The sequence below is a fragment of the Centruroides vittatus genome, unplaced genomic scaffold (assembly GCF_030686945.1).
Source record: "Centruroides vittatus isolate TY-2023 unplaced genomic scaffold, ASM3068694v2 contig_1381, whole genome shotgun sequence".
Classification (NCBI taxonomy): Eukaryota; Metazoa; Arthropoda; class Arachnida; order Scorpiones; family Buthidae; genus Centruroides; species Centruroides vittatus.
In genome coordinates, this window is record NW_027120867.1 from 1,611,599 (window position 1) to 1,638,238 (window position 26,640).

At 31.5% G+C, this 26,640-nt stretch overlaps 1 protein-coding gene across 2 annotated transcripts in view; it reads left to right on the forward strand.

The window, feature by feature from the left end:
• The first annotated feature begins 13,833 nt into the window (after window positions 1-13,833).
• Window positions 13,834-26,640, forward strand: part of LOC136990918 (ankyrin repeat domain-containing protein 13D) — a 117,368-nt gene continuing 104,561 nt past the window's right edge. For both annotated transcript variants that reach the window (XM_067289388.1, XM_067289387.1), the window contains exon 1: window positions 13,834-14,030. In XM_067289388.1, the coding sequence (XP_067145489.1) occupies window positions 13,896-14,030 (135 nt within the window). In that variant the 5' untranslated portion in view covers window positions 13,834-13,895. The remainder of the gene's footprint in view (window positions 14,031-26,640) is intronic.

Consider the following 26,640-nt stretch of genomic DNA (forward strand, 5'->3'; position numbering starts at 1 on the left):
AATAATTTCAATGACGTCACAGGACGCGTTTCATTCGGACGAAAATCCCACCGACCCGATATAACGTACGGTCGTCGTGAAATCCTCGTCCGTTTATAACGCGCTGCAATAAGGAACTTCCATTGGAAAAAAAATACAAATAAATCCGTCTTCCGTCTGTTTCCATCGACGAATGGGAAACAACGCGAGTGGAATTGGCGTTAAATCGAGGTAGACGAACGTAAAAGAAAAAAAAAAAGATCTTCGGTCACCGTGCGTACATTTCTGTTTCTGAAAGTCGTGAACTTTTTCGTGGTGTTTACCGAGTTCTTTCACTGATCTCGCCTTATGACTTTTGGACTTCACTTTGTAAACAGTCACAAGGTTCCAGCGTGATTATCACAACCAACGAATAAGGGGCACGGCTTCTTACTCCCTAAATTTATCGACCTTTCTATTGTAAACACTTTAGCGTTCGAACGCCTTCGACGTACCTAACCTTGTTGCCAAAACAAGAACGTATTTGTAAACACCGATTAAATACGAGTTACGACCAATAGAACGTTGCTTACCGATCGATCACGTGGACGGTGACGCACAATTTTCTTAAAGGACAGGAATTTAACACCCCATAATAGGAAAAATTAGGTCATATTCGCGTAGTCACGTGTTCCACAATAATAATAATAACAATACAGCGACGTCCGACGGTCTCGAATATTTTACGGAGAAAAAATAAAATAAAATAATAATAATACGAGAAAGAATCCTTGTCTCGTACGCGAAGATTTTTCGATTGTTTCCTTCACCAGGAAAACGATTTATTTTGTGAATCGCACAAAGTGCCCATTGTTCACGCGAGCTGGTTCCACTTTTTAGGTTGCTTATTACAGCCGATATCAAACGATTCGCCTACGATCGGTCCCGATCTCTTCGAAAAAACAGGAAAATTTCCGTTCGAAAACAATGCACGCGTATTTATTACCTCTTTATAGCGTTTTTTTCTTTTAAAAAAGCATCCTCCGAGCGACATTCCCACGAGTTCGTCGCTTAGAAGAATTCCAAGAATGCGATCCGGAGGAGGCATTTTATGTAAATCGGGCTGTATCCGTCGACCTCGCCACCTGTTATTCGGATGCCTTGTTGGCAACAGAACCCACGTGGCCAGTCACGCGCGAGACAATATTCCGTTACATCCGGGTTCCGTTACTAGGTGATTGTCAAGGTCGTCCGATGACCTTCGTAACTATCGCGTTCGAAATAAAGAAGTTCCGGAAACGGTTTCCAAAAAAATAAATAAATAAAACAACAACACTAATCCGAGTGTTATCGAAGACGTTATTTGTTATCGTCGTTTTTCGCTGGAATCGCTTTAAACTTCGTCGTTATTTCGCCAATTAAAGACGTTAAATCGAATATCTTTGCGTAAAACGATAATAAAAATAGATTATTTAATATATAAGAAAATAACGTACGATGTTCTTCGCTTAAAATTAAATTTCAAGAGTTTAGCATTAGGGGAGGGTGAAAAGTTAGTGATTTTAACGAATTAGACGGGTGTTAATACAATAATTTGGCGCGTTTGGAGATATTTTGAAGAGTAAGACGAGAAAAAAAGTGCAGAAAACTTACCAGAACGGGGTTGAAGGAACATCCTTCGACGACCTTGCCAGGCGTTAAACACGTTTGCCAGTGGATGCCCGTCGGATGAGTAGTGATGCGTGTCCCAGATTGGAAGAAGTGCGACCGGATCCGGCCATTTCTTTCCAGTGTTTTGCTAAGAAGTGGGAACTGGTGTCGAAAAATCCGGTCTCGCTATCAACTAGGTTACTGGTCCTTCGGATCCATCTTCACCAACATCCTGCATTCGACCGTTTCCTTGAGGGGAAGGAGGACGAATTCGATAAGAAGCCGGGAGCATCCGCGTGGTTAAGTGATGCGTCGACGTTATCTCCACGTCTATTCTATATTCTATAGGCCGACGACCCACCTTTCGGATCCTTTTATTCTTCTATACCTTCCAACTTTCTATTTTCCTGCGCTAAATGTAGCCGTGTAGTCCGTGTTAATGGTTCCGGAGATCGCAAATCGATGTCCGAACTTGAAAAACGAGGGTGTATTTTAAAAAGTTATTCGTGTTAGGACTCCGTAATGATCAAATTGACAATTCGTAAATGCCAACATCCTTGTCCTAAGCAGAATTCAAACTCGCCTACGGCATAATTCTATAATATAAATCACAATTCATTCGCCATTTTAACTTTTTGTAATTTAGATAGGCCTGTGCAGAAATGATTAACCCTCACAAAGATCTGTTTACTTGTTTTTCTTATGAATTACACGCTTATTGTCATAATTATTTGCTCTTGTCGGTTGTAAAAATAAAACGGTTTTTTGTATAATTTTTGATTATAAAAACTGTTTCGTATAAGATTTATATACAAGTATTTTTTTTTCTACACTGTTTATATAAAGGTTATGACCTTTGTCTTGTTCTCCGAATACGAGAGAAGATAATAAGAAAAATGTCTGACGGACTTCCCAGAACATCGAGCGTATCTTAGATACGATTATCGCAAAAGACGAATACCAACAGGCACGAAAAACACTTGAAAGACAAGCGGGACGATAGCAGGAAAGTCAGCAACACCGACCGCGGACATTTCTTCATTGTTTTAGAGTCTATTAAACACGTTTCTTAAATGAAATTCATTAAGAAACGAACATCATTCCTTCTCGAAAAGCGTGACGGACAGACGTCACGTCACGCTTTTCTAGGAGTTCTTAAGCTGCTGTAATACCTTTTGGTACCAAAGCAATCCGTTTTGTTACTTTAAAATTAGATAACTAAAGTAATTCGAAAATAATTGAGTAACATTCTCCGAAAAACAGCAGGGGTCCCCATAATCTGCCTCGAGCAGCACCCATATTCTCAAAGTCCCGGATACTCCACTGGTCAGAGGTTATTCTACGAAGATACAGAAAATCATATTTTACCGATATTGTTGTTTAAACGATCACTAAGAAACTTCGTTATAATACTATAAACTAACTATTTACGAAGTACAGAACAGATTGCTAGTAAGACACCATCTTTGATTCTAATCTCCGTAGACACGACACTCGAGACTCATTGCACGAATCTTATATACATGAAATAACACGGTTTCATACGTATAGGCCTGTATATAATTTTTAACGTTTTTAGAAACGTTGGAGATTGAGCCACCCTCACTGTATACACCTCTAAGTACATTTACACATTTAAAATGTCCATAAACAATTGATATAACTGATTAAATTCTACATTTTGTTATATTTATCCGGTTTCGAAATGGAAATACTATATAGTGCGCCCATTATAATTTCCATTTCGAAACCCGATTAGTCACACCCTCTAACGCATCATTAGACAGGTATGTCCTTGTAGACTTGGCTGAATCTACGATGAGCCTGTAAAAAAGACTCTTGTAGTGTCTAGAAGACGGAAAGAGACAAAAATAATCGTGCGTTACACAATAAATTTTTTGTAGTCATGTAATTGTGTATTAGACCTACACCTAGTTCAACAGAAGATGAACTTCCTTATATGGCAAAGAAATTATGGATTGTAACGATCAGACAGCCATCCAATAACACGCTGTTTCATTTATCCAATTACCGTTCAGACAATGTTGCAGGAAGAAAAATGGCTGAAAACGATGGTGTTGTGTGTTGAATTGTAAAATAAATGTTAATTGGTCAATTGATAAAACTATTTCAATATAAAAAAATTATTCAGTACGTAAAAAAGTAATGATTTTATATTCTATTAGCATGACAATAATCGCATTACTAGTCAATCCTCAAGACTGACTAAGCCTTCATCAGAAGTCCCCTTAAAACTTTATTTCTCTCGAATAGATTATCAGCATTTATTGATTCGAACACGATTTATATATTATAATTAACAATATAATCCAAATTATTCATTAAAGTGGCCGAGCGGTAAAGAAAAAGTCCGTCACTCTGGGGAATCCGAATTTGAGTCAGGGTCGATCCCGATCGGTCGTTTGATTCGTAAATGGTTCTTGCTGGCCACTCTGCGATACAATCAATACGTGTATTGTTATTGGATTTAATTTTGATCTAAAGATGACAAAAATTCACATTAATTTCGAATACCTTTGTAATTATTTAATTGTCAAATCGTAGTTTAATCTTATCTTAACGAGAATTTTGCAGTAGCTGGTGGAAAGATCACGATTAAGATTTTGGTATAGATCAATGTTATTAAGGAGTGTTTATTACCTATACAAGTCGTGAAAGCTATTAATGTCCGAAAATTCAATAATAGGTACCGAAAATTCCATTTCTATTGTATGAACTTAAGATACATCGAGGAAGAAATGATCAAAATTGAATTTTCATTCACTATTTGGCTCGACTTTTGAGCTTTACAGTTTTTACCAGTTGGTAACATGTGAATAGAATCGAGATAGTCCACTTCATCGGGGCCATAGAAAGAGAAGGGAGCTAGGAATTTTTCCTGGGCCCAGAAAAAACTTAGGAAACGGTAGTTGTTCCTACCCCTCTAAATTAATGTCGTGGAGATAATGGGGCCGTGTATCTCCAATAGGGTCGGACTTAACGATTTTACTCGTTATTAGCATTTACAATTATATATATATATATATATATATATATATATATATATATATATATAACTCATCCCTACTTTCATAATTAAAATTTTTCGCCATTTTATAATAGTTAAAAATATAAAAAAGTTTTTAGATAAAATTTGATAATAGATGGCGCCACCAAAATCTTAAATGTCGCCTGGAAAGTTGAGCAACTCGTTTCTGGTTTATTTCGATTGCAATATTGTAAATTCGAGAACACAGAGAACATTAGATTTTTCAAAGAGGAAATATCTGTTAGAAAATTACAATATAAATTAATAATATCTGAAAATGACGTATTTTAATTTGAAAATATATCATAAACGTTTCGGTTCCACGCTAAAGATAGAAAAAGAAGCTACAGTAGAATTCAATCTTCGTGTCGAGAAAAATAACGACGTCGATTCAACATAATTTGGATGGTATGAAACGCATTGTACTGTACATTTACAATTCATAGTCACCATATTTATAGTTTCAAAACAAGAATTTTTAATTAATAAAAAGGTGTAAACAATTATACGGGGCACATATTTTAATTTAATCATTCAATGAAATAATAAAAAAAAATAAAACATTAGAGCCCGATGGCAACGGATAATAGTTTTGTGTTCATTACGAAATAAAACACGTAAGACTAGGCAATAACATGCAAAAGGAAGACTGTAGCCTACAGTTCTTTTTATTCATGATTTAGAATTCGGCCTTATCCAGAGCCTTGACGTTTTTATACGAGAAAAGATGATTATAGTTCATAGTGGTTATCTGCGAAATACGTAAGAAAATTGGCAAAGAATCCATAAATTACACCCGATTGCGAAGTTTATAGCGCGTAACAACGCTTTCCATTTCTTCATCAAAAATTCAATGGGGTTTAGTTAGGGGCTGTAAGGTAGCAAAAACCCTAGATGATGTCCCCGAGATTCTACCACATTACGTAATTCTGTCATGCTGTAAAAAGGGACGTTATCTTATTTGGGTTTCAAGTATAGTTCATTTAGAAACTCCAAGTACTTAATGACGAATCTAAAGTGTTATTTTTAATGACTCACTATCCTCACTAATAGTAATAATATTATGTAGCAATGGTCCCCCGATGCAGAGTCGGAGCGCCAAAACTTACCATCCCAGGCGATGCCGCTCTTTTTCGCAGTTGGTTAGTCGCTAGTACTGTTAGGGCAAAGTAAAGGCAATAATACCGTTTTATAGATATATGGCAGTAGAAATGAAATAAAGTCAGATATATCTAGTTATGTGAACGTTCCCTGAGCCATTTTTGAACGCAAGTAATTTTTAAATAATAAATAAATACCTCTAATTTAATAAATGCATAAGAGCTTATTGTATAATGTTTGTCATTAAGACATAAACGTGATATACTGTATAGTATATATACTACACGACATTTGCTATAATTACCGAATTTCTCTTTCTACATAGTTTATTTATTTCTTTGCACATATTATTTACGGTACTTCAAACAATATTAACGTATTTGCATACGTTAAATTGTGGGAATACACGTTTCACAGGTGTATTTGCTTATCTGTACAGGTTATTCGCATCGTGTTTCCTCTTGCATATTTCTGTCATGTACGTGAACAGTTACGGTTATATTTCTGCATACGTTATAACTACAAGTGTAACCAAGTGTATTTCTTAATCATAATTCCATTGAAGTATTACTTTTTGAAAAAATAATCTTGTCGTTAAGCAAAACACGTCTACAGTTCTATGGTTCTAAAGTATATAAATAAATAAAAGTTAGAATTTTACATTCAAAATCTACCGCTTTGAGAACCTGGGATAGTAAGTTTAGTTGGTAGTTATCGAGGAATTTTTCACGGGCGATCTGTTCCGGATGTGTCGGATCCTCACTAACTGGCCGACCCCATTGCGAGCCTGGCCAAACCCATGATGTATCTGTAAAAAAGCTCTCTTAGAGTCCATAAGGCAAAAAGAGCCATGAAATATATATAAATGTAAAGCCTCGTTCCTCGCCTCTAGTTGCACCCGACCCTATGGCCCGCTATGGACCCTATTCTAAACTTGTCTTTTTCGTGTCCATTGGGGATTCGAATCCATAATGGACACGAAAAAGACGAGTTTAGAAACCGGGTAGTTTAGAAAATATGCAAAATATGTTTTCGATTTTTACAGTTTCAGAAAAAAATGTTAAATTCTTATTGTAATTACAAAGAAAATGTGATCATTTCTTGTTATATAACAACTGGAAATAAAATTAAATACTGTATCTAAAACATTTTTTAAGATTTCAAATGTTCTGCTACGAGTGCCATCTCTCGGAAGAACGAAAAACTAGTAACAATGAGAAAACAGAATTAAATACATATCGAACGTAAACTTATTATTATATTTTTGTGTTAATCTTCGTTCGAGCAATGCATTATATTCAAAATATGTTATCACCAACCAGTGTCCAAATGGATAAACCTAATGAATACAAGAAGTTGGTTGCGGGTTTGCACCTGACCAACGAACTGGCCGCGTGAAGTTTTCCGGTTTTCTAACACCCAAATAGCAGTGGCGAGTTATAGCTTTGTGGGACTCCGGCGGATTTGAATTAGAGGGTCCGTGTACAGTGTTGACTTCAGACATTTTTTTCGTAGAATTTTTGGGGAGAATGTTTTCTTATAAAAGATTGTTAAAAGGCATAATAATTAAAATTATAAAAGATTGCTTTGAGGCCCCTCGTTAGGGGGCTCTAGGCGATCGACCTTTCTGCCCCTAACATAACACGCCACTGATAAATAGGGGCCAGTTTTCCATAGAAAGCCTTCTCGGGAGGCATCGTGTGCTGCGTTATCTTATCTCATCAATCCAACCTGAATATATTAACATGTCATTTCTAATGATAATTGAACAGGGCCGTGGAAGAGTTGGTAGAGTGGGCCTTTTGTCTTCTTTTTTTGAACAAATAAAATACATAAAATGTTTTAAAACATAAAACATATTAGGAAGAATTTTTATACTTTTTCCCTGCTGTTAACCAGAGGCTCATGTTCTCCAGTACTCATATTCTCAAAATCCCGTATAAGCCATTGCTAGAATCTTTTAAAATTGTACGCTTCGTGGCTAAATCCACGATTAAGACAGGCCCACGATGGAGATAGAGGTTAGCGAAGGACGGAGCTGGACATATCCGGAATAGACTGCCCATGAATCATTCCTGACATGGACGACGGAAGCGACAAAGGACACTCAGCCGTCAAAATAGAATAAATAAATTTTCTATTTAGAAGCAAATTGACCAATTATTACAATTTCTTGCTCTGTATACCCCAACGTTATTAATCCCGAGTTTTGCGTAGTTAACTGTTTTGTAATGCATAGAATTAGCATCCAATATTCAATTTATTCTTTACAGTAGGCCATTTCGTCCGTAGTAGATCGGTCGATAAGAATGAAAGACGAAGAACAGAAAACAGACGGAAATTCGTGAAATTCCAATAGAATTCGAATTAATCTCTCATCGTTCTACGCCATTTTCTCGATCCTTCCATAGGGATTCAAAAACCCACGAATTTTTGTGGTGATCCTGGTCGGACCCAAAAAAAAGACCTTTTTAATGTCCACACGACGAAAACATTATTAAAAAAAAGACAACGAAGAATTATTTTGAATATTATTATCATATTACAAGAGAATTTTTATTTATTTATTTATAAAAATACAAATAAACTGCTGTTTTTTAAGGGGTAATGTATAGCTTAAATCTTTGTGTTCATTTTTAAAAATAATCGCCGGTAGATTATCAATTATAATTTATGTTTGAAAGACTCCTTCGTATTAATCCCTTCCTATGACATACATCTGGTATCATATATTTTAACAACTGAAATCCGGGTCACATGTGAATATAGGATAAAGGATTAAATGTACCGTAAAATTTTAAATATCTCTACGTTATCTCGACCTGTTTCGACCGAAATTTCTAAGATTTTTTTCGAGATAGCAAAGTATTAATCAAGATTTAAGGATTTAAAGAGAGAAAATTTAGTAAGTTTATTATTTATAAACGTTTATATTAAGATCGTTCTTATATTTAGCTTATATCTAACGTTTTCAGGTCGATGACGTTAGCGTGTACTTCAGAAATCTTACATCATAAGGCTTCACTCTGAGAGATAAATAGCGGTTAAGTGATTCAGCAAACTTATAGATTTAATAATCTTCAATTATAGATCCACTCGTAAGCTAGCAGTAATAAATAATATAAGTTTCTGTACATAAACTAATCTAGAACTATTGTTTCTTACTTCTAGAACCTCCTCGTGGCCTAATTACTTGCTCGAATACCTTCTAAATTATAATAGTTACACTCGAGTGATCGGTCGAGATAACGATTGTTAGTCGGTAACTATCAGCACTCGACTAATACGTGAATAAATCTAACGTTTCTGACCGAAAAGTGATTAATTTAATCTCGAAACTTATCGAGTAACTGAGTTTTAAGCGAAGAAAGAACACTTTAAACAGGTGAAAAACATAAACAAATACGTCGACATATTCGATTTATAATTAAATGAATTGTACGAATATAAATATTTGGAGTAACAGTTACACAACAGTAATTGATAACGAAACGATCGAAGATTACGAAGGACACCCGAAGCGTAACGATCTCGATCGATCGATCTTGTCTCGAAAACAAGAATTTCTTCATAAATTTTGCTTATAATAAATAAAATTCATTTTGTTTTATTCCGGATATGTCGTCTCGAGAATATTAAAAACATCGATTACATTCGGAAATTGTTCGCCATTTTATTAAATTGTTCACTACCGTTTAATTACATTATTTTATTTATTTATACTTAGAGGGCTACGTATAGGCTTTTGCTTAAGGCCCATATTTATACGTCTGATGTCAAGGCCTCAGACGTATAAATATGCGCTTGTATATTCGTCTACAGTAAATTATGGATTGCACGATAGTAGATTGCGTGGAGGAAGTTACTCAGCTGTGGCCCGAAAGGCTCGTTGCGCTGGAACTGAGAAGTGGAGGATTATTCGATATTTAATATTATATTATCAGGTATCCAGTACCGCACATACGGATTTGATATTTTATAAACTTATTTAAAAGTGGTGTTGAACGTCTTTACTTGTCTGAAACCACGCACAAATTAACACTTCAATTAGGACTAGTTTTCCATGGTTAGTGCTCCGGAAAGCAACCTCTTGGGCAGATCGCCCAAATAATGCGTTGCCATATTCTATCAATCCGACATCCTGGAAATTTCTATTAGGGTATTTAAGTTGTAAATAATAACAATGGCAAAGAATTAAAAAATTCTATAAAGTACAAGTTACTTCTACGAGCATCTGAATTATCGTTATACATGGAAAGAGTGATCTAAGAATCGAGAAAGAAGAGTGGAGAAGATAAAAGAGAATGAATTGGTGGAAGGATAGATCTAGATATGTGGACACGAACAAATATATTGTCACGCTTCATTTTTTTTCTTGCTTGTTTTTACTAAAAGGACTTTAATTACACGTATAATTTAACGGGAGGAGAGGAATCGCGAAAGTACATCATAGTGCAAGATGGGGAGGAGTGTTCGAAGCATTGTCTACGCGAGATTTTTAGGTATTAACATCCTGCCAATTTGTTTTTATAAGCCTATCTATTAGTCATGTGACTAAACTATCGGTTAAAAGTTTTTCAAATATTTTCTTACGCCCATTTCTTCGGTGTCGAGAGTCCGTAAACTCTCGTACACGTAATTATAGGGAGAAAGGCTTTACCAGAAGTACATCATTATACACAACGGAATGGGGTTAAGGAATTAGGTGGCAATATATTTCGCCGTACCAAAAAAAAAAAAAAAAAACAATTCTCTGTGTTAAGTGCTCTACACACGTCAACTACGAATTAAGAAACGACTTTCGGAACATCTCAACAGTGCAAAACACAACAAACATAACACGCTACAGTCACAAACACTGTTGTTTGAAAATGGAAGCGATTTTGATAAAGAAATGGTTGAAGCATTCACCAGTGCAGATATTCCGCTTGAAAAATTAAATAACTAAAAACTGAGATTGTTTCTCGAGAAATATATGAAGAAGCCGATCAAAAGTGTTCCGGTATTTTTTTATTGTAGTTAGTTTTTTAGCACTGCGGGCACATCAAAAAACTATCTTCAACTCACAAGTCAGTAACAGAAAAAATTAAGGACGAAATTAATGGACACGATGTCTGTTTCGTTGTTGACGAAACTAGTGACAAAGTGCAACGTAAAGTGGTGTAGAATATGCACGTGGTGAGTTATTCAACAAGAGAATATAACACACATAAATGTTCTCGTCACCCGTGTTTATTTACTTTACAGGATTCTTTTACAATTCCGACACTCCTCGTTCTTTCACTATTAACCTTTTCTACATATAATTCCTGCAGATACTCGGGTAGAGTCGTTAAGCAACCTCGCGGCAAAGGAATATTCACCGCGTTACAAAAATAAGGAACTAATACTAAATACTTAAAACTACTTATACAAATAAAAAAAGAGAGAAGAAAAGATAGACAATAGGATAGTTGGATATATGATGATAGAAAAGAATGGGTACCCAAAGTGTCGACGATCTTGGGGTGATGGTGGCGAATGCTAGATTATTAACTCTCTGCGTTGTTGATTGTGGACGTCTCTCCGATCCTCTCAATTAGCTTCTCGAGGTTCCTATATCGGGATATATTTCGGATTCCTCTCGAACGCTAGCTTAGGTTTATCGTCTCCTTTGTCCTCCAGTCGATGCCAGAACAACCTGGAGGTCTTCGCAATAAGTCCTATCTCTTCAACGTCCCAGTCAAAAAGTGACCTCTTGTCCTCCACTTAGCCCTCAGGCTACCACCTCCTCTTTGTCTTTTAATTAGGTCACCACCATTTGAACTGGGAAGGGTTAGGGAAGACAGAAGTTTCTAGGAAAAGATAGACAAAAGAACTAACGAAGAGGAAGAAAATGGAATAAACACTAAGAATAATTTATACTACAATATACAAAATAAGGCGCACGGCCACAGTGGTCAACGTGCTTGTAGGAAAATTGAATGGCAACTGGGTAAGTAATCTTCCTCCAGAACCAATTGTCACTCGTCGCGGGTCTTGGTTAACCGCTGCAAAGTACTATGTTCTCATTATACTTATCGACATTGAGAGATCGACGTCATAGTCTAAGCGACGATTATTTGAAATATCTAAGTGTAATTCGTTTTAACTCGTTTTTGAAATAAATAACTGGCGATTTTTTTGAGAATTTAAGGCAAAAAACTGGCGATTTTCGCCGTGATTTTAGGCCCAAAAACTGGTAAAAACTTTCGGCTCTAGTTATAACTTATCATACTTCAACAGGAATACATAACAAAGTGGCTATAACTTGTGGTTTCATTAAACAGTAACTCATTCGATATTGTAATCAGTAACCAAGATTCTTTATCTTTTTCAGAAGCTCAGTACATTCAACGATATTTCATAACATAATAAAGACGTTGATAAAAACGATAAATTCTTATGTATTTCAAACATTTCATCATCTAATTGTAACGTTGTTTGAATCATTCTAATGATTCGTAATTATGTAAGTCGTTCTTTGTATAGAAAATAAAATAATTCCATAATATACGACTAAAAATAAATTTATACTCTTATTTATTTTGTTAAAATTTTAACTTCAAATAGTTTTTGGAATATTGAGAAATAGAAGTGTAAAAAAAGAAATGTCGACAGCTAATGGCCGCAATTTTTATTTTTATTCAAACTATATTTAGTATCGTTCAATGGAAAAGTAATAAGAAACATCGTTGAAGACTTTATAAGTTTATATTTTAAAGTCTTTATCATATTTTTTATAAATTTATTATGTATCTATATAAGTAAGCCATATTCGTATTAAGGGAATTCGAGTGTTGTAGGATGGAAAACAGGTAATAATGGAGATAGGGTTATTTGTATTGTGCCATCCAAAAGAAAAAATGTATCTTCGTTTAATTAATATCATTGTCTGATTAAGAAATTTAACCGAAATGTATGAAAAATCGGTATGAAATTAGAACAACTCGGCTCAACTTTTCTCGCAAAATAACATATGGCACTCGGTGCGTTTCGTTTAACAACATAATCGATCCTATGTGTAAGGGGTAACGTTATATTTTACTAGAAACTCGTTTCTTTTAAATTGAATTGGCTAGAAATTAAGTGTTTGATGCCTTATCCGAAAGTATTCGCATCCAGACGTTGTTTTCATATTTAAGAGATAAAGCGCCTGTTTCTTTGACCAAAGAAGAAAAAAAATACTGTCATTGAGTCAGAAATATACAAGACATTTACTTTCTTATACAAAAGCATTCTGGGGTCAGATTCTGTTTCATTATTTAAATGATCTGTCTGAAGATGAAACCGTTCGTAGCTCTAAATATTCTTCCTCAATCCACAGATAGGCCTATTTTTCACCCAGAAAAAAATCTTATTTTCCAAATAAAAAATAACTTAAATAATAGAATACACGGGGGAGGGGTTCCGACCTCGATCGGATTATTCCCCCGAAAAATTCCTGGGGCATAATCGACCGCTCGGCCATCCGGCCGTCTCGATTTTTTGATTGGGAGGACATTCGTGTTAGATTTATTTGTTTAAAATATCAACTTTCTCCGTACATTTTATCAAATACAAAAATATTATAATTATATTTAAAGAGAAAGCGACACTTGAATATACAGATACAGTACGTATCATAAAACGCCACAATGTCGGATATTTTTTTGGTGTTGTGAACATCATTCTCATTGGATAGTTTGAATAATTTGAATTAAATCCGTACAATATAGATTTCCGATTGGTTAAACGCCGATTTGGGAGATATTTCGGAATAATTCAAATAATGCAATATTAATACATACTAACACTTTAGATAAAAAAATTGACAAATAATTTCGTAATTCGATGCCATTTTTTTCGTAACGATATTTTTACTTAATAAGAAATTTTCCTAAATTATATATATTTCGTTCGTTTTAAAAAATAATAATTACAAATAATAAAAATAAAAAATATATTATATATTTTTATTTAAAAGTTTTTATCAAAAAAGATATAATACAAAATTTGAAATATAAAATTATCGATTACATAAAAATTGAATAATAATTGAATTACAGTTTATCCGCAAGGGGTCAGTGTACAGTCGGCGAATATGAAGAAGTATTCATTGTAAGGAGGAGGAAGAGCGATGGAGAGGATATTTGATCAGAAACGTCAAAATATAAATATGTCGAGCGAAAGTTTAAGGAAAAGATATCCGTTGCATTGGCTCGTTTGGTATAACGATTACAGTAATTTAGATACGGAACTGCAGAAAAATGAAGTGAGTTTCTTCCATTTTCTATCTGTATTATGTTTATGTTTAGTAAATTAAACCCCGATAAGAATTTAGATTCGATTCTTATGCATTGATTTATCATATTTACGCATATTTGGCGAAAAATTGGGCTTTTACGCGGGTGACTCATCGGGATCTTTATAATCGAATTATCCTCTTCCCAGCATTAAACTATATGCATTATAATTTGGTATAGATTGACAAATATAATGTTTTCTTATTAAATTAAACTTTCTAAGGAGAGAAATAATTCATTAAAAACTTTATAAAATCTATCAGGAAATGGGTTTCCACTTTCATATATTTTAATAACATAAAAAATTGTAAAAACAAAGCTGTGTGTTGGTTTTCCTCATAACTTAGTGTTTACAATTATTTTTTTTTACGACCCAAATGGATTCGGGTGTTCTTTCCCTCCGTTCGCCGTCGGACGGGTCCGACCTATAATAAACGTGATTGTGATTAGCAAAATAGCCAACAGTATGCCTCTACCTCTCGTAAACAAATAGATTTCCGTCGGTGGGAATCTTTTGACGGAATGTGCCGTAACCGCGGGGACGGATCTACGTGGGGACCGACGGGGCTCGGGCCCACAAAGATCGAATTATCGTCGCAAATTTTTAATACTTTTTTGCTAACGACGAGCACTTGTCGTATAGTAAAAAATAGTTAACATTAATAATATGATAGTAATGATAATTTATAGTATCGTTTGTTTTATTGTAATAATTCTTAATCTAACAAAAAATGGGGTCCCGTCGGACTTCGATAAGTCTCGGGCGCCGAAAAATCTAGATCCGCCCCTGCGTAATCGTTATAGTTTGTGGTGTTGTATAGCTTATTATTACCACTACGAATAAGCTGTATGAGGATATATCACGGTAGGTGCGCGTACAAAAATTTTAAATAACAAACCGAACTTATCTCTATTGTAATTTTATCATTATCAGATTGAATTAGAGCATAAATTTTTCGGTTCCGTTTAATCTAGTTACGCAAATAAATTATCCCGAATCTGACTTGAGTTGCTTTAAATTAAACTATTTAAAAACAAGTTTTATATTTATAGTTGATCCATATTGTATACTAAATGCATCAAATTCTATTTAATCTTTTCCAGAAAAACATTTCGGGTTTATGTCTGAAATTTTTTTATTTACTAGAATCAGAATCTTTGGAAGAATTATGTAAATCGAAAATTCGTATGTTTCGATGCTATTTTGATATTTGACCTTTGATTTTTTTGAAATTTTTAAATTAGTCATTTTGACCTCTAAAGGTCATTTTGGTCATAATTTTTAAATTTCAAAATGTTTAGCCATATCTTGACATGTAGAGGAATTTTCTAATACTGATTAATTCAATGGTGCAATCGGATCATTTGCAATATGTGTCAATACTACAAAGTAAATAAAATCTACTAGAATCTATCAAAAGTCCAAGTAATAAAATGTATGTCCTTTGGAATTAGCACAAAGATGCTGTCGAGAACAAATCGCATGGGAACACTCCTTTTTGATGGAAAAAGTAAGTTTATTTCATATAATTTAGAAAGGGTGTGCATTTTGGGCTTTATTCCTCTCTTCGGACCTTATTTTATTATATATATCGGCAAAAAACTAAAAATTATTAGTGACGGCTGGAATAATTAATTATTAAAACCACAAATAAAACTGTAAAAATGAATATATTTTCATTAAAATGTATAAAAAATTTGACTAATAAAGGTAGTAAAACAAAAACTTTAAAACCAATTAAAACTGACTAAAAATTAGGTATAAAACCCTATTCTATAAAAGTTTTCTTTAGAATGAGTAGATACTGTATAGAAACATTGGAAAATTAGGAAATGAAAAAAATTATTATATTAAAATTCTTTACTTAAAATTAAATATAAATACTATTTCAGAGATTTATTCACTATCTCTGTTTTTTGAATAAGAATCAGTGTTACACAAAATGAGTAATTTGCAAATTCAAGATTTTATTTAGCCATGAACAATATTTATTTAGTGATAATTATAAATAATTATAATTAATTTTTAGAATAATCACTAATTATAAATAATTAGTGATTATTCTAAAAATAAACTTTATGAACCTAGTACATAAGATTTTTCTGGTATAACTTCTAAATAACTGATTTAATTTTAAATATGATTGTACCATTAAATTTAGCATTAAATAACGTGTGATGAGATATAATTTTAAAATTTTAAATGATAACCCGTAACTCTCCTCTTTTAAAAAGGTCAAAAGGTCAGACTGTCAAAAATAATGCAGTTTTTAGGTATACAGTAAAATTTTCTCTAACTCAAATGTCTGTAACTTGAATATTTCTTTAACTATAAGAAAATGAAGTAAGTCTCAATTGAATGGCACAGTCACCAACTCAAATTTTCTCCAAGTCAAAGGTTTTTATGATTCCCTGACACTGACTTGTTACTTTCAACTTTCCTGACTTGAATTTTAATATTTATTCCATCCAAGGTGATCCTAATTATTAAATTTTTATGAAATTTTCCAGGAATATCTTACACACCAATATGCATTTTGGGCATATGCCCCTCTTGTTGGCTTTATGCCCACATGCGCGAAATGCGTATCAGTGTGTAAGGTATTCCTGAATAAAGAGTGATGTTAAAGATGCCCAGTGGCTACCTATGCATCCAGTTGTGAAGTAAAAAAGAATTAAAAGAAGACACGGTTTCAGAATAAGTCAAGTTTAAATTGGATTAACATTTGAGGAGCTTCCTTAACAAATATCAATAATTCCAGCAATTGTTTAAAGTGTGGATAAATTAGTTTGTAAATAATAATAATTATAATATTTGATATGTTCAGACGTTTATGACATCATTAAAACAGCCAGTCAGAAATAAAAGCACTAAAATATTTGATTAAAATATTCAAAGACCTAAGATAAAATATTAAAAGTGCTTTTATTTTTGACGAATATTAAATTATATTATATACAGTAGACCCCCCCATAACACGGTAGATACTTTCCGTGTTATGTGAATTCTGTGTTGTACGAATCACTTAGATTTTACAAATACATGAGCCGTTCACAGCCCGGCACGTGTGCAGTTTGGGGGGCACGGCCGTTTGAAAGGATTTTTTCCATACAATTAATCGATTCTAGACTAATTTGACTCAAATATTTCCAAAACACATATAATTTTTTGGGAGTAATCCATATAAACTATGCTATAAACAAAAATTTGTAGGAATACTTATCGAGTGCACACCGTTCGAAAACGCCATTACTTAAGCTTGTTTTCGTCCAGGAGCGGCTTGTTGAACAGCGGACGCGTTTCCCAATAAGTTATTCTTTCTGCGAAAAATTTGCCGAACTTTGGAGACATCATTAATAGAAATATAATTTTTATGGCCGTTAAATAATAAATGCTTTTTAGTAGGTCTGCTGCTCGTTTAAACTCGACGGTTTGTGCAATGTCCAGTATTAGTCCAGATTTGACCAATCCTGTCGAGACACGAGTCGGCCATGATAATCCGTCTCATTCTTTTACTGTGTTATACGAACACGATCACAATTTTTCTGTCATGTTATATGAATCCATCTTATATGAACCCGTGTTATAGGGGGTCTACTGTATTATATTTTTAAGTTATATATAATACAGTACCAGACCAAATATATGGCTTCTAGAAAACTGGTTATTTTTGAATTTGGACTGTAGTATAGTTGTAGTTTGCCTTTCAGCCACTTTGTTTTGGTTTCCATGGCATATGCATCACACAATTCCAGTTCCAATGTGACTGTTGTTATGTACAAGTATCTTCTCACAGTTAAATGTTTGTTGGAATTTATTAGAATTTTCTTTTATAACCATGTCTAAAAGATTAGATTAATAATTATCAAACAGTATCTGCTTATAAGCATATTAATTTGTATCTGTTAAACAATGAAAACCAAAGAACAAAACTGTGCTTATTTTATATTTTAAGTTTCTACAGTATTTTTTGGACACAACAGAATTTAACTTGTGTCCATAAAAATCCAGAAATCTGGACCACTTCCAGATATTTAGTCAAGTTGGACTGCTGGATATTTAGTCAAATATTGTATTAAAATCATACTCATGTATTATCTAAAATATATGCAAAATTATAATCATTACTAATGAATAATGCATATTTCTATTCAATTTATTGTTTTCTTTTATTTTGCAGTACTGTATAATTGACTATTTTTTACTGATTTAAAGTTGTTATTACATTTAATGTTAAAGGAAAAGATTTATTGATCAGTTTTACTCTAAAATTTTTTAGTTTTTCTTAATATAAAAAAATTGAGATTTTCCTAAAATTGATTGATTTGCTTTCTTTTCAGTAGAATCCACTTAATGTAATCATGGATATTTATCATAGCATTAGTTATTTAATGTTATCAGAATTAACATGTCCCAAAACATATTCAGTAAATTAAAATATATTTATTTTATAAAATTTAATTTACTCTATTATAAATCAATGCTTCTATAATAAAAGCATTGATTACATTAAGCAGTTACTGTTACTTTCTAGCAAATAGACATTTTAAGATTTATGAATGTTAAGGCTGATAGCATGAAAAATTGTTACTTATTTGCATTACGTTAATTTAAATTGCCGGCATTTCTTCAGTTATATAGAAGCGTTTCCATACGCCAACCAATTTGTTTAACGACAACAATTTGAAATAACATTTTCGTGTCTTATCATGATTTTTTTTATTTTTAACAGAAATAACTCATTGAGTCATTTAGCATCTTGTTCAAAGAAAATAATTGTTTAACCATTAGTAAACAGCATTATTGATATGTAAGCATTCTTCAAGAAACAAAAGAAGCTGGAAGTGAAAAGGTAAAATATAGCTGCGCAACCACTATTTGGTTGACTACATGAAAACGTACCTTATTAAATGTTTAAAATGACATCGCAAAAAATAAACCAGCAGACAAAATGCTGGATGAATTACTGTCAATTAAAAAATGTATAGTTTTGAAGGTTTATTAATTGTTTTTACATGTTCTTTTAAATGTTATAGGCAAAGACTTTCTAGTAATTTTAGTCTTATTTACTTATCCTGTTTAATATTAATTACTTGTCATCAGCATGGGAAGTTCCAAGTGATTATAATAAGTGGGTTCTATTACATTTAATTCTTTTTATTCAGTATGAGCTAATTGTTAACTCAAAAGAAATTAATAAATTTAAATTCAAATGCATTACATAAATTGTAAAATCTATTCTACATACAATCCTACATATAAAATATAACTATAACATAGGAGATACTTTATTGTAATAAAAAAAATCATCATTTTAAATATGCTCTGAAAAGTCTTCAGAAGCAAAAGGGTATATAGATTTGAACATATTTATGTAGCATTTGACAAATTAAGTACTATAGTATAGTGTTTTTATGTGTTCTTTAATCTCTTTTAAAGTTATCAGAAAAAAATTAAAAGTTCTCAGTATAAAAAGAGTTATATGAATTAAAAACAAGATTAGCAAGCATGCAATATTTTCAGAAAATGTGTAGTGTAGATTCAAGCACCTGACTACTATATAAGATAGCATTACTATTTAAGTTATTCTGGCTTCTATGGAAGAAAAAAATTTAATTGAATATTTTAAATGATCTATCAAGTCTGGAACAAACTTAAATATTTATGCCATTTAATTTCAAGATCATTAAGTATCTGAATATCTTAAATTTGGAGATTTTATGAAGTTGTTAATCATGTCTCTGAATTAATTTTAAGGATTAGCAAAACTGTTTAAAATTAAAAAAAAATTAAATATTTTCCTAAAATTAAACTAACATTCATAGAAAATAGTACTGTATTATGGAATGTTTTAAAAATAATGATAGTTTAAGAAAAAGTGTTTGATTTATATTAACATGCATTAATAAGTTAACAGATTTAGTGTTCAAAAAATTTAAATGTTTTTTAATAAAATTAAACATATACAACATATACAAAATGTTATCCTTAGGAAAAATCGTTATGTTCTAAAACAATTTGAAGGTTTCACATATTATGCATAAGGTTGGTTTAATGAGAGATGACAATTCAACACACAAGGGATGATGCATTCCAGAGGACTTTCTATTGGAAAATGGTTCCTAATGAAGAAAGCACAGAAAACTCTAAGCAGGTGAAAGTGCAAACTTGCAACCAGTTATCAGTGTTCAGTGGTTTTATAGGCTTGGCTAATGATGAGTATTATACAAAAGTAAAATAACAAAAACTTTACATTAATGAAGAAGGCTTATTTAACAAAAAAACAAAATTTATGATATAATTACACATAAGAAACTGTTTTCTATTATAAAATGAGTATTACGCAATTATATACACAATTAAATATGTTAAGAATTTATACTGTTGTTTACGTTGTATTTGGTAGAATTCATTATTATTCTGGTGATTGGCTATTCTATCCAATTTTCACTAAATTTGTCAGAATGGTTGACACCCAAGACAATTCTTATTTCATATAATATCCTTTATTTAAATTGAAATGCATTTCGGACTGTTAATCCCTCTTCTGCTGATTTTACAGTTGTTTATCTGACATTTGATTATCGTACGATAAATGATCAGTTTAAATATGGTTTCTTGTTATTTAAAAATCTAATCATTCATCCAATCATTAAAATCATAAAGAGTTTGTATACAATCATACAATAATCTGGCAGGTAAGAGATGGCATGGTTAATTTTAATAAGGTTGCATTTTGTTAATAAGGGTTCATTCAAATTCGACTTCTGCACTGGAAGAGGAATGTGTACAAATTCTGTTACAGATTGCAACATAGGATGGCAGAGTGGTAGCATTCCCGATCTCAACATTCTTGAGAACTGCTGGTATATTTTGGACAAAAAATTGTAGAGAAGTTTGAAAATAAACAGCAACTACAGGAATTTATTAAAAGAGTGAGTTTCTTCAAATGTTATTTACCAAACTTGTGATATCATCCACTCTATACTGGAGTGCTGCAAAGCTGTTATTAAGGCTTGATGTGATCCTGTCATATATTAAGATTGCATTCAATGAGAAATATTATGTTTTACATGCCTGTTTCTGTTAAGAAAGAATAAAGATTCAAATCGTGGCAAATTCTTGCAATAGTATTCATTAACGGTATCGGAAAGATTGTGGTGTAAAAATAACACTTATTACAGCGTACTGCTAAATTGAATTTAATTTTTTGATTATTCTTTTTGATTTCTTCTCTGTGCAAGGTCCAAACTTAAATTCTGCAAGGCATTTAAAAAAAAAAACAAATTGGAAATGAAAATACTGGGTTTTCTGATTACAAAAACTAAAATATATATTGCAACTGCAAAGAATTTAAGCAAATTGTATGGCTCCATAAGAAAAAGAATAAAATAATACTAGAATCAATAGTGAAATAAATCTTGGATTTCTTTGAGTGTATTTTGGCATTACACATACAATACCATTGTGGCTGCTGCCACCAGAGATTTAGAAAACTGTCTGGCAACATTACTTCTAACTGGAATTGGCTGACAACACTTGTAAAAAGCGTGCAAAAGTTCGTTCCCTTGTCCATCTGTTGCCGAAGAGTGTGGATGTATGATACTGTTGATCTGACCACATATAATAAAGTTATGTTTTGTTACAGTTTGTGTAGTAGTGAAATTTGATTTGAATTTGGGTCTCACAAACGTGTTGGCATTCGACTACCAAACGTTAGTATTTGAAAGATCGGTAGGATAGAATGCCAAACCATCATCAGATTTTACATAAATTGGAACAGCTTGGATTAGAGATTTTGACATTTGTTTAAAAAAATTTAATCATGCAACAGACTATAAAACAAATAAAATAAACACCAGGATGTGTAATCTCAAAAAATGTTTAATCCGAAATAAATGAATTGGTCTGCGAAAAGAATAAAAAGAAAGACTCGAAAAATTATATATTTTGAAGCAAATCTTCTATAGCTTCAAATACTATATAATGCTAAAATCCTACATTTTTCACTATTTTTTTATTAATATTTGAAATATTTCTTTATCCAGTTGTTTCAGTGATTGCATTGGTCATTGAATATTATCTGATGTATTCAATGATAAATAACTATGCAAGTCATTCACGGAAAAACAATCGATTGTACATGTTTTGAAAATAATGTTCTGAAATTTCTACATTTCAACACATCATCTTTTCAAATTAAAAGATCCTTTTATGCAATTTTCATTAGTATTTTTTTTTTTTTTTTTGGTAGAAATGGCTAATTAATAAGTGTAATTAAATAATAAATTTTAAAAATATCTTTTTCTACATTGAAACTTATTTATTAAGTCATATATATATATATGTCACAGATTTACTGCTTGTTATTTAATTCCACTAATTAAAATTGATACATGTTTCATTTTATATTTACAAGTATTGATGATTGTAAAAGATATCAGAAAATTTTCTCAAATTTTATTCTGACTTAAGAAATTAATGAACTGTAATTCTTAATTTGTATTTATAATGCTTTAAAATTTTGTTAAATAAAATCTCTCCAAAATTTTTCTGTAAAGTAAGAAATAATTTTTGAAATTATTAAAATAGCAAAACAGCACCATCATGTAAAAATATAACACAGTACTGCCTGTTTAAGACAACTAAATACATGTTTATCGTCTTAAACTGTCATATTTATTGTATTATAAAATTTTATTTTAATTCTAAAATTCTAAATTTGCAATGAAATCAGAACTTATATTAAAAGTAGTCGAAAAAATTTATTATTTAACTTCATTTGTCGCTTGAGGATTGATGTGTACAGCATCGATTATCCGACTTAATTGGGGACTGGGGTTGGTCGGATAACTGAAAAGTCGGATAACCGAAAAGTATGAAAAAATACATTATTAGTATAATGTATTAGGCCTGGCTTAAATACTAGCCTCCCTTTCACGGTCGAGCCAGTGCTGCCAGCTAAAACATGCAAAAATTTAACAAAAATAATATTAAAGTAGCCAAGACATAATCAAATATTGTAGCGCCACGTCACTAGCGGACATTTGAATTTGCCGACTAGAACGCGGTCGGTTAATTGGGGGTCGGATAATCGATGCTCTACTGTATTACAGAATAATTTATTTATCTCTATCATAGATCCAATTTACTTAAAAGGTAGGGGTTACGAACGAAACAAATCATATTGGATGTAGTAATTGCACAGAAAAGATAGTGCATTTATTAAAAATGAATAATTAAGAATAGTATATAGTATACAAGCTGACCTAAAAGACAATTAACCAAGATATATTTTTGAAGTTATTTTAAGAATGAATGGTTGAAACTGGTTTGGAACAACTGCATGTTGTTGTTCGTGATTCAGTTGCTTTATTGCAAATGACAATCATCAACAATAAAATGCAGCTGTCCGAAACCAGTTTTAACCATTTTTACATTATACTTTTAAGATTAGTTTATTCTGGGCCATCCAATAGCTGCTTCACATAGAATCATGTATCTTTCGACATAAGTGAAGTTTGATTGGACTGTTTAGAGTTAATCATAAGTTAAGCATTAATAAAAAAAATCAATTATTTCTTTAATAAAAAGTTTTTTAAAATACAATTTTGATTAAAAAAATTAACTTGTTGTAACTTTAAATATTATTGAAATATATACAGAAAATATTAGTATAGATACTAATGTTGTTAACATTATAATAAATATTTTAATAAAATAAAAATGATGTTTTCTCTTGACAATAATAATAATAATCTTTAGGAGATGAAAGGAACACTCTACACCAGATGACATATAAATCACACGATAAACCTACTGTCCGGTATTGGTAATATCAATGAAACAGTGAGATTTACTTGAAGCAGGACTCTGGAGGAGCCTGAAAACATTTGTGCAGTGTATATACTGTATTACAGACACTGGACAATAGGTTTATAGTGTAATCTTTTGTCTTATAAAGAATAAAATTAATATTCAAATATGAATTATTTAAATTTTAAATAAATACAAAACTTTTTTAAGTCTTATACACAGAAATTAATTAAGTACTAAGACTTTAACAAGTCTTTCAAAGAAAACAATTTCAAGATTTCTATTAAACAACTAATAAATGAATGTAAAGGAGGAAGGAAAATATTTTTTTCTTGCTGTCACACAATAATAGGTTAATATTATGAAATTACTTTTTTATTACATAATTTATAAATTAATCATTATTGTAACGAGAGTTGGATTTGTTGGATGGTAAAAAAAAAAAAAAAAAAAAGGTTTTGATCTTGTCAATCTAATTCTCTTAATTTAAGTATCTTTGATATTATAAGGATGTTGTAATAAAAGTTCTAAATATTCTATAATAAATGTTATGACTTTTCTTTTAATGCGAAACTAAAAGTTGTATCTATTTCAACCAGGAAGAAACCTGTGAATAAGTATATAATTAGAGATTACTGATGATAATTTCATGATAAGTTTATTTTTTAAATATTTCTGTGTACTTCTGCTAATGTAGTCATAAACCTTTATAAGAAAACAATTTTATATATATATAAGACTCACTTTATTAAAAAAAAATTGTGTTTGGGTAGTGACCCCATATCATTTCATTAAATTTTCATTGAAATATATCATATTTTGAATTTATGGGATAAGTAGAAATTCAATGAAAATGGTTGTTTTCATTCATCTCGTATAACTTTTTCAATAGCACTGGCCTAAAATTTGAAAAAGCATAAGACTTAGATATGAAGTTACTAAATATATCTATTTGTATGTTTCCATATTTGTCTTAATTTATTTCAGTAAGGGCACTTTTCTTAAACTCGGTGACTTCTCTTTAGTGAGGTTTATGGAAAAAAAAGGACTCCTACAGATTGGTGTCAAAGTGGGTCAAATTGAAGATAATTTAACTAAATAATTTTCTAAATTATAAATAGTTTACTTATAATTTCTCTATTTATACTTAATATTTATAATTTTAAATTGAATTATTTATTCAATCTTCTTTACACCCCGGGATTCAATACAAAAACACTTTTATGTAAGAACCAGATAACCAGAGTGGTTGGAATGTTTACACGTGGCAGAATTCGAAACACGGTTCTTTCCAAAAGGAAAATATATTCGAAATTCAACGTACGGCTTATATTTATTACTACAAAACCCGAAGAAGAGCCCAGACGAGGCTACGAAAACGTTAGTGACCCTAATATTTGTAATAGTTCTTACGTAAGTGTGTTTTTGTAATGAATTATTTATAAATGTTTAACTGTTTATAGACAGAATTATTAAAAAAAAACTGTGCACACATGCTAGGAATGTCTTCAAAAGGGGAAAGTTTGCATCTGAGTTCACTTATTGTGGACTACTAACTTTGTCTTTTTTAAGTGTGTTTCTGTACGAATGAGTTGACAGTTTAATGAGTTGACAGATTTTGAACATAATTTTATTTAGCTAATTTTTTAAACACAGCTATAATTAAAAATTTTTATATTTAAGAAAATAAAGTGTCAAATATATTATATTTGAATGCAGATTACTTGCACTTTAAAATGTTTTACTTTTAAGCTGAAATATAAATAATTTCTATTTTAAGTTATTTTTATATTTTGTAGAAATATTATTTTCTTCAAATGCTCATAATATTGAATATTCAATTCAATAGACTAAAAATTCAGATTTAGCCATTCTGTAAAGTATTATTCAGTGGGAATATTAATGATCAAGATAACACATACTATTATTTATGTTTAATCATGTCTTTCAAATATTTATAATAAAAATACTTTTATATAATGTGTAGCTAATTTAGGCTTTTTTTCCGATTTAAATACCATTTGAGCTCGGCACCAAATGTAAATAGATGAGGAAAAAATTTCTTAATTCTGGAAACCAAAATAAAGTTATTTTTTGTATCATTTTTGATTTTTCATAAGAACATTATCAGCTATATTTTATCATTAGCAAATACATTAGAATGAATACTTTTGAAAGAGAGAACATGTGTTTGTCTGTACAGTTTCAAATTTAAAATTATAAAAATCATAAATAAATTACATTGAAACAGAAGACATTATAACATTAACTGTAGAATTGTGGTTACTCCTTGCATGTTCTTCAACTAATCTCATGTATCAATGATTCTTTTAGGTAAAGTTGGAAAGGACTTTATCTATATATTTATACAGAAGCAGCTATCTTTCTTATCCTAGTTGGATAAGAAAGGTAGTATCATACTTGTCTAAAATTGGTCCATCTACCATCTAACACCACAAAGTCATGGATATTAATTATACTAACCTTGCATGAAAAAAGATATGTAGCACTGTTCCATTAATTAATTGGACTGTATGCTTCTCTGCTCAACATTTGATGATTACCAGGTTTTTTTATCGACTTGAACTTTCTTATCCAAGACCATTGCATTAAAGCCATAGCATTTTGTTTATTTTTCCATATGGTGTCATAATGTTCTTGCTCACCATGGATTTAGTAGGACTTATAATAGGGCAGTGGCTGGTGTCTGACATTCCTAGATCAGCTCGTCGACAAAAATATCTTTTCAAGCTGGATTCAAA